General features: G+C 37.6%; 1 protein-coding gene across 2 annotated transcripts in view; it reads right to left on the minus strand.

The window, feature by feature from the left end:
- PRKAR2B (protein kinase cAMP-dependent type II regulatory subunit beta) overlaps window positions 1–13,743 on the minus strand; it is an 88,072-nt gene that overhangs the window by 17,353 nt on the left and 56,976 nt on the right. For both annotated transcript variants that reach the window (XM_061989056.1, XM_061989049.1), the window contains exons 3-4: window positions 5,354–5,406; window positions 4,144–4,227 (exon numbers count right to left, since the gene is read on the minus strand). In XM_061989056.1, the coding sequence (XP_061845040.1) occupies window positions 4,144–4,227; window positions 5,354–5,406 (137 nt within the window). The remainder of the gene's footprint in view (window positions 1–4,143; window positions 4,228–5,353; window positions 5,407–13,743) is intronic.

Genomic DNA, 13,743 nt, shown 5'->3' on the forward strand with positions numbered 1-13,743 from the left:
AGGGTTTCTGGCAATGGCATGACAGGCCATCGAGAACAACAAACAATACTGTGGTCTAACAGGGAGAGGTTTTCTGGGAAGAACAACAGGAAGAGGTGCTTTAGAAAAGGAATGAGTTAATCTAACCTATGTTAGACCAATAGTGTGGGGAGAAGAAACCTAACATCTAAATGTACTTTTCTCTGCTCAAATTCAATCATCCACACGGTACTGATTGTGGAATTTCTCTTGATTCTTTCCTGATCTGGTTCTCTAAAAAGCAGACAAAAACCTCTCTCCCTCATCTTGTGGCACGTGCATGTTCAATCCATATTCTTCTCTTCAAGTAATTTTTTTAAATGCTGTTACACAGTAGCTAAAACTGACACTGAGTGACAGCAATCAGATGGGAAGTCATTAAGTCTCCAGAAAGGTGAAAAGAATGCTAGCATATCAATTTTTTGAAAGTACTTTTTAATTTAAGGGAGTTAAGCTCAGGAGTGCCTTGCTGAACTGACATTAGTTGACCAGTCACATCTTTATCAATTCACAAAGTTAAAGCTTCAAGAAAATTCAAGAAATAAGGAATTTATAAGAGTTGGCCTTTAAACATAGAATGCTGCTCAGGGAACTGTGTTCCTTTATACTGGAGAGAGCTGGTGTTCCTTTTTACTATGCTGTATTTTCAGTCAGAGCCAATATGTGAAATATTGAAATTTGTAAGTACTTCTCCATAAGTTTACCTGAGATTCAAACACTGCTATCAAGTAACTGCAGGCTCAATGGTGTGTGTGTTTAGAGGGTCCTAAGTTGTCTCAAAGTCTTTTTCTCCTTTCTCTCATTTAGTCTAATATTCAAATGGTTCTGCTGTTTACTTTTATGTGAAGGCTCTTGTCTTTTCAGATGAAGTCTAAAATGCTGAGTGGTACTGTAAGTCACCTCCTATCTACTGCAACTCCTTCTGCTTTAATGATATCCTTATCTTATCCTTCCATTCAAATGAAAACACAGTGTGTTAGAGTAGGATAAAGTTTTAAGAAAACATGAACTCCATTTAGTGTCATGTACTAAATGCAGTTCATGCTGTAAGACACGTTGTTATACTGTATTTCAGAGTGGTGTCCTACCTAGGAATAGTGTTTGACACCTTGGTAAAAGGCCATCAGTGAAAAGATTTTAAGCACTCTTCCCCTGTAACTCACTGACCTCTGAAACAATGTTTTTCATACACAGAACTGCAGCAGGAAGAGACTGAAGTTCAGGGCAAGAAAAAAATAACAGTAGGAGTGTGAGATGTATCAATAGACATCCTGACTTTTGTTCTAGAGAATTTAACTATAGCAGCTGAAGATACCTCTCTCCAAGATGAAGGACTTTTTTTTTTGCTAATACACCAGAGAGCAAACTGAAGTAGCTGGAATCATGTGCACTTGTGCTGCAGGGTGGAGAAGCAGAAGTGAGGAAGAGAGCTGGGATAGCAACATTTAAATTGCTGCAACTACAGCGGCACAGCTTTTGAGTCACTGCCTAGCAGCAGAACAAAAAGGAGGAGTGGGAGAAGTCCCGGGGGGACTACAGATCTTGGCTCCACAGAAGGAGCAAGCCAGACTGAAGAAGGCTACATTTTAATACCCTTGCTGTCTTCAGAGCTCAGTAGTTTTCCAATGCCTTTTATGCATAAAGTTATTATAATGAAAAACTATGTCACAAGAATTATTCAATTCCAGAATGCTGTCTGTGAAGGATTTGAAGCAGAATGAAGTGTTTTTAATCTACTGGACAATCTGAGCAAAGGGGAGTAAAGAAGACTTGGGAGGTGCCAGGAAGGGATTTCAAGGCTTAGGATTGCAGAGCTTCACAAGGAGAGGACTCAGCTAAGACGTCTTCTGCTGAACACCTGGAACAGACTGTGGGAACTATTAGCAAATACAAATAACTGATCCATAAGCAAATAACATCAAGTGGATACAGTATCAAGACACCAGCACCATCCTGAGAAGTCTACCACAAACTGGGGAAGTAATCCCTTAATATTCCTTGTAACAGTCATCAAGTAGAACTAAAAACTGGAACAGTTTGATGCTCTGTGCCTATACAATATTACAAAATGGCTGACACAAAGCCAATAAAGCCCTGTCCTTCATACTAAGTAGCTGATGGCAACTTAGAATCATAGAATGGTAGGGGTTGGAAAGGACCTTTAGAGATCATCTAGCCCAACCCCCTGCTCAAGTAGGTTCATCTAGATCAGGTCACACAGGAACACGTCCAGGTGGGTTTGGAAACCTCCAGAGAAGGACACTCCACACCCTCCCTGGGCAGTCTGTGCCAGGGCTCCCTCACCCTTACAGTAAAATAGCTTTTCCTTATGTTTGAATGGAACTTTGTGTTCCAGCTTCATCCCGTTAGCCCTTGTCCTGTCACTAGATATAACAGAAAAAAGGGATGTCTCAACCTCCTGACATCCACCATTTAGGTATTTGTAAATATTAATGAGACAGAAGGCAGAAAATTTAGTTCTCACTGGAGGGGAAAGCAGATCTCATCTAGAGGAGTGATACTATAAGCAGATGCTACCAAGAAACTGTGTAAAGCCAGAATCAGAGTTAATATCATGGCAGATTTTAGAAGTGCACAATAACCTATTGGGTCACAGGGCTCTTAAGAGAGAAAAGCTCAGAGACTAACCAAGAAGGATCTGTCAAAATGCTATTGGCAGGCTAAGGTAACGATGTTCGAGTCAAGTGGAAGCCAGGACACAACAATAAGGAATACACATAGTAAAGCAATTTCACATCCAGAGGACATGCCCACAAACCACTTTGTATCCCTGAAGTTATGCAGAAAAATGATTCAGGAGTGGAAGGAGTGAATGTTTAGGTAACTTGAACTAGCATAGTGGAAGAGCTAAGTATCATAGAATCATAGAATGGTAGGGGTTGGAAGGGACCTTTAGAGATCATCTAGTCCAACCCGCCCCGTAGAAGCAGGTCAACCTAGATCAGGTCACAAATTATAGTGCAGGGGATGACCCTGGGAAAACCACCTGCCTGATCATGGTGTCTACCCTGCCAGGTAAGTACTCATTAAATAGACAGTATGAGGGAGGGAGTTGGAAAAGTATTTGTGTCAAGATCCACAGTGTCTCAAGAATGCACACAATTTAGCACCTACATAGAGATTCTGATTTCCTCCTATAGTTCTAACTGCAGGGTTCTGCAAAGCTGGGGTCTGTGGTTCACTGCTCCTCAAGGCCTCTCTGGAAATAGGTATCCAAGGTCAGGGGTCAGCCTTTGTGCAGGCAGAAGCAGGAGTTGGAATCCTGCAGCACAAATTAATCTGCATCCTCTGTAAAGGAACCTGTCTTCCAGAAGAGCTGCAGATTGGTCTTTCCAGTAACTCTGTCTTGAATCAAATGTATAACTTTTTGTTCTCACGCTTTAAACTCTACATAATTATTTCCTTTTCCCCCATGCTCTCTCCCCTGACACCACTGAATCAATTATCTTGAGAAAGCACTTGGTGTGCTGTGAGTCATCTCAACCTCAGTATGCATGTCTTAATTGATACACTCACCTCTTCCCTTCAACAACCCTGTGCTTTTTTGTAGCATTATCACCTTTGTCTGATCTAGATCACTCATTCGCTCCATTTAAGCTTTCTTAAGAGCCTATATTTGTTTTTCTAGGCAATAGAAGGGTATTACCTGCACAGAAGAAAGTGATATGTATGGTATCTGTATTAAGTGCAAGAATAATGTGAACACCTCACTACTGCCTTTCTCTTTCCCACTATTTCATAACTTGCTTGTTCAATTACATGTATAACTAAACTGTAGGCTTTGGGGGTAATACTAGGTTTTGATGGAGCACTCAACATACTTGGATGATAAATGGTAACTAGTAGAAACAACTTAAACATTCCAGCTAACTCATACATTTATATACACCAATGTGCAGCAAGAAGATATAAAATAAGAAGGTGTGGTGAACAGAAGGATGATGTATCAGTTCTAAAAATGACACTTCTGGGGTTTATAAAATGGTCAAGAAAGCACACATATGAGGTTACAAAAGTCAAATTTGTAAACTTCTGTTCAAAAGTTCAAGAGGATTACTTCTTAGCAGCACTGTTAAACGTTGTTCATTACAAAGAATCTCTTACCGGATCTAGGTTCTTAAATAGAAGAATGTCTTTGCATGCCTCCTGCAGTCTGTTCCTTTGATCATCTGTTTTAGGGTGAATAATCTGAGGGATATAACAGAAAAAAAGCCTTTAAAGTGGTTACCATATAGCAGCACTAGCTTGAAGGACTGAGCTAAGTTCGCTAAGCATTTTACACAATATTTTGGCCATGCTTCATAACACTTTCATTTCTAAACCTTCAGGATTTGAATAAACAGTGATAACATTACATCACCATAGTGTTAGCAGATTAAGCATTGCTGTATTTAAGCTAGTAAGACCTTCACATTTGTAGCATACAGTTCCTTGCTGTAAGCCATTATGGATACCTTTATCTCAACTATTTCTGCACAAACATTACTACTATCCAACCATTTTTGGAGCACGCATGCTTGATACAAAGCACCACTGTTACATTCAGCTGTTTACCATGACTACTTCACAAACAATATTTTGTGAAATAGTATGGTTTACATTTAAATCAGAAGTTTCATAAACAAGACACTTGGCATTATCTGAATGAGCCAGAGACTTACTAAATTACTGATGCCTAGTTAATGTGAATATCGATCTAGCTGTTCATTTAACTCATACTTAAAAGATGTGCTAGCATTCAAAGCTGTGACACCATAACTTTCTGACAGTTTTACAAGCTCGAAACTAAATAGAATACAAACATTGAAACTTGTCTTCGAAGTCATACTATTTCATATTAAAAGCTAAGTAAATGTCTTTATGAGAGTGACATAAGTAAAACAAATAGATACGGTTCATAGCTATTGCATTGTACATTTGAAAATCTTATTGGTTTTATAATTTACCCACTTCTGTCTTATGAAAAATACTTAAGAGAAAACTACTGCAACATTATGAGGGTATCTGATAAATACTTTTAGGAGCGGATGCTCTCTGGGAAAACATAATTGAGCAAAAATGCTTCCTTAACAGACCATGTATCAAAGGTCAGGTAATTTAGAGCAATACATCAGGTCCTACATGAGTGACTATTACAGAGGATTTTTAAATGTTCTTTTAACATGAAAACCCCAAAGATTAGTAAAGTATGTTATAATAAGGATGCTTTTGGAAAGGAATGATAATGCTGGTTACATAACATATAATCAGTTACATTTTCTTCCTAAATTTATTGCCTGAGAACTGAAAGTATTTGACTCAAAGCATAAAATACCCTGGATTCTGCATCATCCTCTTCCTCATCAGGATTGTAAGCTTCTGCACATACTAGAATAAAAAAAAAAGTATCATTTCAATTCAAAGTACGATAATATTGCACAAGATGTACAGAACATAAAATACATTGTGTGGCACAGTAATACTCTGGAGCAATGTAATGCATTTGACTCAGAACCACAGTCCATAGTAGGTCATTTCCCACTGCTGGTGAAACAAAGTTACACTTGTATCATTTTTGGATAGGTGTTCTGTGTTTTAAAAGACCTCTAAAATAAATTTCTCACCTAACCTCTTCCAAGAGATCTTAATCTCACCATCATTTTTTTTTTTTTTTTGTGATATCGAAACTAATTGTTTCTTGTTATAATACTGGATGCAGAGATCACATCAATCCCTTCATCTTTGGAAGTTCAAGGTGATTTGAAAATGCATAGTTTTTAAACCACACTGTTTAACTATCTGTCTTGTACACAGCTGTTATGACCGAGTCTACCACCATGCATTTACACCTATTAAATACTACCTATCTCCTCAAGCCATTTTGCCAATGTGCCATGATAATCTTCATTTCTAATCCTATTCTTTGGTAAATTTAGTAAGCATAGTCTAACACATAATCCAGATTATTACTGAAAAAACAGACAAGTAAGTAAAATAACTCTTGTGGAATGAACACCTGGCACTGAAACAGTAGCAGTTGCTTGGTGATTACCTTATCCAACCAGTTTTGCAGCTGGGTCCCATGTAACTTATATTAACGACACTGCTTGATATTCCTTAACTTGTTTATAGGGCAGTCTTGTGAGACAGCATCCAGAAGTTTCTTAAAATAAAAATATAGGATATCTGCTCCTTTTATTCAAGTTTTACTCTCTCATTATAGGGTATAAGATAGTTCCAACAGATCCATGCTGATTGTTGTTTGTTGTTGTATTCTGTTTGAATATTTGTCTGCAATTTCTCTAGGAACCAAAATGATCTTTAAATCTGTGACAAGTCTCTTCCCTCAGTAGCTTCCCTACCCTTTTTAAAGATCAGTTTATCTATTTTTCTGTTCTGTTTTGGGTTTTTTCCCCCCAGTCTTTTGTTTCTCTTCTTCAGGTTCTCAATGGTAACTGCTAACAGGGCTGACTGAGACCGATTAGCCAATTCTGCCAGTCTCCAAGCATAGGGTGTCTCAGGCATTGCTAATCTGGGAACACCTAATGCACTAAATACTCTCTGATTTGTTCTTTCTCTATTCTAGGCTCAGTTTTCTCTATATTCTTAATACCACTACCGAAGACTGGCATGCTTCTTTTTAGCAGTAGAGGAACATTTTCCTGGAACATGCTCTTAGCAGAAATATACTTCCAGAATAATTTATGTTACTCCTCATGTTCTTTCTTGTACACAGTCTTTTCTTGTTCACATTTTTGACCTCAGCTTTGATTTCTGTCCTCCCCCATTTCTTGCTACTCTTTTCCATTTGTCCTGAATAATGCAGACTGGTTTTAATTTTCTACATGGTTTCTTCTTGTGCTTGATTTAAATAAAGGCTTATAAAACAAACTTTAATTTTACTGTTTGTCTTTCTTCTGTCTCTATTTGCATTTTTTCTTTCTCTTTTTTTCTTTGAGGAACAACCAATTCTTTCAACTTCTTTTTTCCAGACTCTTTCCTTTCATGAAATCTGTGAGCTCTGTAATCCCAGGGTAATTTTCACTCAAACTGCCTTTTTTTTTACCTCCCTATTCTTGAACAGTGTCTCCCTTAAAGTTGGTATAAAAAACAATAGAAGGCTTTTCCCATCATCTCAAAAATTTGGTTTTAAGTGCATTACAAAACATGTTGGGCAGCTGATATTCTCCTTTATTGGTTTCCAACAGATGACTAATTAGTTACAATCTCCCATTATCACCATCCCCTGTACTTTGACAACAAAAATCCCTTCCTACTTGATCTGTGTGGTTGTCTGTGCAATGCCTGCATGACCCTTGTCCAGCTCCCCCTACAGCTGTGTCACAGCACAAGTGCCTGAACCCAGACAACACCACCTCTTCCTCCTCTCTGTCCTACCACCCTGTTTATGCTGTGTTCAGTCACTCACAAATTAAGATTCTAGCTCCTCTAGTTTATCCTCTCTATTTCCTACATTATTACACAAACACCTTCTGTAGCAGTGACCAGGTAGACCCTGTAACCTCCTCACTACCCCATCCAATTAATATGATTGGATCATGAAGTGTATCATTGCACATCCTATGCAGAGTCCCAAAGGAAGTCTTGGTCCTCACTATAATAGGCACCTAGTAAGCACTAAAATGTCCACTTTATAAAACTTGGCATCTTCAAAAACTTAAAGAAATTTGGTACAAGTCCTCTGGAAATGACTGAAAGATTTGTACCAAATTTACTAGGAACTGGATTTGGTCCCAAATAATTACATATGTCCACAAAAGGAAGTCTGCAATCTGTTGAACAAGTGTAATATTTTCACTTCCATATAAACAACACGTTCCTGCTGACTGGTTTATGGTACTGCAGTTATTTCAATCTTGTCTGAAATAAACATGCCAAATAAGCACCATAACCCATCATAATGTAAATCACTACTTTTTTTTCAGTTGTCATCAGTCTCTGTGCCTTAGTGCATGTATGTGTCCATAAATGTGTCAACAAATCTGTATTACAGTACAATGTGCTGCTGGGTGTAGCAGTAACACCTCAACCTGAGGTACAGTTACATCCTGACTTTACCTCCAATAAAACCTCTACTGGAAAAAAAATTATACAAATCAGGAATTGAGTAGCTTTGATGTTGTTATCCCAGAATTGACAGTTCTCAGAGAGTCTGGCTAAATATTTAAGAGTCTTCCAGACCATGCAAAAGAAACTGAATTGAGCCTCATTCGTTCCCATCATGAGTCATCTCATCTGTTCATTTCACATAGTCGGAAGCAAGGTCAGTCCAAAAAGAGAGTATGTTCCTGAGGTCTTTTGTGTCACCTAGTGTCTTTGCTGTAACTTCACTCTTCTCTGCTAGAAGCCCATTTCAGTCAGTCTCACTAACAGTCATCAGCAGGTGTTTTCATTAAATATTTCTTCATTATCACTGACTACAGACAATATATTTAAGATCTGTGGTGTCTCCTGGCTAGTGCCCCCGGGCCAAATTTTAAAATTATTCTTATAATCTGTGATGAGAAACTCTTCTGCATGAAGAACTTATTTTGCCTTATCATTTTGCCATATTCAAGGATGCATCTCTCATTTGGGTCACAACTTAAACATTTTACCAGTGTTGTGGCTTTGTGTTTCTGTATTTCCTTTCCTTCATTGCTTATTTCAGTAGCCTGTCTTACAGACTTTATAGTCTAGTAACATATTAATTCATAAGTGCGTACCCATACCCGTCTTATGGAAAAACTTGATACATTTTACTTCTGTCTGGTCTCTGAAGTTACTACAGTACACAGTTTCAGGACATGAACACATGGGTTTGGCACATGAGAATCCCAATGACATAAAACATCTGAACTAAATGAGATGCCTCTTATGTAGACACTCACAACTGCAGAAGTCATCTGGATTCCAATTACAGTTAATGGACAGAAACCAGCACATTTACAAAGTGATTCATCTGACCTGTATTACACTTCCAGACTAAGATGAGGTTAATTAAAAATGTGACTAATTGACTGAGATAAATCCTACTTCTCTTGAGATGAGTCTTGTTAGTCATAACAAGCTGCAAGAATGGTTCCCCCACTTCTCCTTTTAGTCCTTATTTCATGGAAAACAAAGAAATTCATCATCTGATGACGATGACAGGCTGCTCATGCAATAGCACACCTACTTTATTAATTTTGGATATTCCAGAGAGATGGTCTGTGCTCCCCATGTCATTTGTCTAAGGCTTGACTGATATCACAGACGTTAATTATTCTGAACCATTCCACTGATGGTGGCTGCAAGACTCAAAATTCAGTGTTTTACTTTTCTGCCTCTTGAGCTCATTCCCCATTCTGGATGGTACACACTACATGGTGACTTTATCATGCTCAAATGCCCTGACACATTTTACTATCTGTCACTGCTGTATGCAATACTCACATTGTTGCTCAAAAAGCAGTCCCCATGCCATCCTTAGGGACCTATTTCATCCCATGCATAATTTTGGCATTAAAAAAATAGATACAAACACTGTACATGTTTCTCCATTGGCTGCTAAGCTCAACTAAGTTAAACTATTTTTATTTTGGTTTTCCATCTGAGGGTTATGTTTTGCATATATGCCCAAGATGGACATAAATAAGCCCAAATACATAAAACCAAACTATTTGTAGGAAAAATGTGAACTGTCAAAAGGCGGCACATTATACGTACGCACTGAAAGCTACACACAACTCCAGATGGTTTGCTTCATCAGCAAGAAGAGGTAAGCTTTCAAAATTTCTAACTCATCACCTCAAGTAAAGTGCATTTTCTGGTGTTCAGCTAGTAAATATGTTTAATATTCAAAATCAGAAATACATTCATTTTAGATATGAATGAATTCTAAAATTAGAATAACCATGCAGTTAGTAATTCTAACATCACAAAAAATATTAGTCATGCTCTAGTTATTCCTTCCCTTGATGTATCAGGAAATAACAAGCTATCAATAATGAAATGAATGAAAACTGATATGTAAGCATAAAATACCATATTACACTTAAAACACAGCAGGTCTGAAGCACAGAATCTCCTAGTCATAAAAGATATTGTAAAGAATTTTACAAGAGAAAAAGAGCTGTGTTCCATTCATCACAAATGAAGCTTGCAGTTTTGCCAGCATGGCTGTCAGGCTGGAGCATGAAAACAGATCACCTCCAGCCACTGTAGCTACGACAGCATGCTGTCCATCCCTACAAGCATCTCTAACTATGACAGCTATGCCCATTCCATCATACAGCAAGTATGTCACTTCCCTGGTTTAGCCATATGAAAATTGCTGAGGTGACTTAATGACAGAGTGAGATTTTTTTCCCATTTTGTCAGGACACACTTCTCTTCATCTACTAGACACAAATTAGAAGCATGATGCACAGAAACTCCTTGAACGACAGAGAGTAGTTCCAAACTAGACCCCAAATACTACCAGATCTCCAAAGTTTCTGACACAGAAACCCATTTTTTAACATCTCACCAGTTCCTACCAATGCAAGAGGAACTAGCAAGAGAGTCATGCACCCCAAAAATCCCAATTTCATAATTTGTTTTTATTTAAACACAAGTAACCCTGTATGATGGCAGCAACAAGAAGTAATTGCTCATCAAGTCTCAGATTATTTCTAGACCTGGTTTTGATTGGAACACATAAAAGATGAGATTGAAGAGCTGTAAACAAACATAAGGACTGAAGAACAACGCACAGAAAGGAGATCAGCTTTCTCTTCTGAGTATGCAATTAAGATGAGATGAAATTTATGTGATTCTACATATGATATAATAAGGCAACATCAACTGGCTCTGCTGCTGACATCCACTATTTGTGCAAAACCCTGAAAATATTTCAAGGAGGTAAGTTTACTTTAAATACAAGCTGATTTCGAATAAAGCATGATCACTGGGGTTATCATTTCCCACGACACTGTCAAAAAGAAGGCATCTGTGAAACGCCTACACCTGATACAGTCACTAAACTCAAAATGTATCAAGGCTCAATTAGGGGAATTAATACACAGAATGCCTGATACCTTGCAAATCTATGTTACCACTACTTTAGACACAGAACATTTAGATTACAAATGCTATCCAAATTGGAACATAAGGATACATGCTCTGAAAAAAGGTGTGGCAATCAGACACATGAATATTCTTGAGATTTCCTCATACACAAACAAAAAAACCCCAAAGAGATTCCTCTCCAATCTTCCAGATTTACGGTGTAACGACTTTTGAGTAGTCTACGACCTGACACAAGTCACTAAGCACGCAGGATGCGAGCCTAAAAATTCAAAGCTGGATAAATCCAGGCAGTTTGCTTCCTCTTAGTTATCAGGAAGGTGGCTTTCAGTTCATTAGGCAGAGAGTGAATGAATCGAAGCCTTGGAAGCATTACCAAGACAGTCTGTTTCAAGATCAGCCTTTCATGGACAGTTACTACTTTTGCTTTCATCATACAGACTAAAATTCTCCAAAGACCGCCTGATAATTCCGAACAAATACGAAACAGTGGGTTTGTGCTCTGCTACATAGCTCAGTAGTAAAAACAGGAAAACCTTTTGGCAGATTTGGAATACCTTGCTCAGCCTGCACTACATGTTTGCATGTAATCACTCACACAATCACCTTTTCTACAGTATTTTCTCTTGTACATCTGCTACCAATGCTATTTCTAATTAGTCAAACTTGAAGATATTTCCTCCAGTATATCTAAATAGCACCAAGTGCCTAATATAACATGTATCATCTCACACCTTGGGTAAGGTCTATGCTAACACTGAGCCATAGAACTTCCCAAGGATTCTCTGTTGCAAAGTCCACATGGGTTATTCATTTTTCACTAATCCTCAGATTGAAGCAGAGATTTTGTCCAGATTGTACTGAACAATATATATTTATATATAAAAGCTCATTTGAAGAAGCATATTGGCCCACACAAGACAGTTTTGTATAACTTTATCTCAATAGAGTTATTCATGTGCAGGTCCCTTTGCACAAGGTCCTTAGTATTACTTGGTATACAACAGTAAAAATGGCAACACTTAGATTGAAGCACCTTCCTGCACCCCTGAGTCCAAAGCACTCTGCAGCACAGCTAGTACAGCCACCACTAGGTCAAAGATGTACACTCCTCCCTGAAATCAAAGGGATTTCAATCACTAAATAGGCTTTTCCCCAGGAAAAGTATATCTGAACTTCACCACAAGCAGTTGAAAAAACTTGTCTATTTTTAAATAGGGAACCAGAAAGAGGCTTTAATGGACTTTCCCTGAGGAATGTCATAGTACTTAGTCCTCTTTCTATTTCAATTCTTTCCATAATTGTCTAACTAGTCAAGATGGAGCTAAAAAAAACACCAGGCTTTTGGGTGATGGTAGAAGATAGTTTTGTTTTGCTTCTCAGGAAGTGTATGACTTATCAGTCTGGCTAGTAAAAAACAGCACAAACACACATTACAGTGCCCAGAACACTGCAGTAGTTATTTAACAATAAAAGATTACAAAAGTAAGATGCACTTCCACCAGATGATTTTTCCAGAATATGGTATGTACTATACTACTTAGTCTATAAGCTTTCCTAATATAAGAGACAGAGTAGCATCACATGTAGCAACATACTGTAGTCTGCTGTTGACTTTTATAACCTTCTGTTCCTACTCATACAAGTATAAGCAGTTCAGAATGCTACAGTGTGTTATTTGGGACATATCTGAAATATGCATAAATATTTGACAAAGTCTAAGCAGACACTGAGCTCTTTGCATACATTTCAACTTTACGTTTGCTAATACTATTACGATAAAAACAGACCTGCACACAGACCTTCCTCCCATGTTCAGTATTCCATGGCCATCAACTATGGATTTTTTTCTCACTGAAAAGTCCGCATCAGGACCTCAGAGAGTGCACATTATTTTCCCTCTAGAATACTCATGCCTTACATAGAAAGTGAGCACATATAAATGGTAGTTATTAAGAAAACATATTCTGAACAGTGCAACCTAATCTTTTTATCTACTTTAATCTGCTTTATAGGATCAAATCTAATATTATTTTATGTAAAAAATATTTTTCAGGATTCTAAATACATTTCAAATACTAACCAGCTTTGAAACCTGATTTGCTACAGACATTTGAAAAATTGAAGCTACAGCTCTTTATCACCAGAGCCTGCATCCTGATATGTCCATAACTGCATTTTTAAACTAGTAACATAGCAGTACAGCTTAAGGAAACTGTCCACAATGCAGTCAACCACAATAGCAGCTTGTTTTCACCCAAAATGAATTTTGTCTAATCTGAAAGTGTTCGTAATTTATACTGTACATGTCATACGGTTTCATATAATAGAGACAAAAATGACAAAATACTTGCTGATGATTTTTACTAAACTATACAAACTTCAACAATAAACTTATTAGATGAGTTCTAATGCATCTGAAGACACACTAAATGGGTTAATAGCACACTTAGCCACTTCCTTAAAAACTAAATAGCCAATAGCCAAAATATTCAAACTTCATGACAAAATTATATATATTGAATACCTTAAAGAAGAAAAATAAATAGACATTGACATCAATGCATTACCCAATTAATCTCTCTTAATCTCTCCTCTGTTTTTTCCATTCATGTCTTGCCCTCAGTCTTACAAAATATCTGGAAAGAAGGCATTAGTTTTGGTTGTTAAATGAAA

This window comes from Colius striatus, chromosome 1 (assembly GCF_028858725.1).
Source record: "Colius striatus isolate bColStr4 chromosome 1, bColStr4.1.hap1, whole genome shotgun sequence".
Classification (NCBI taxonomy): Eukaryota; Metazoa; Chordata; class Aves; order Coliiformes; family Coliidae; genus Colius; species Colius striatus.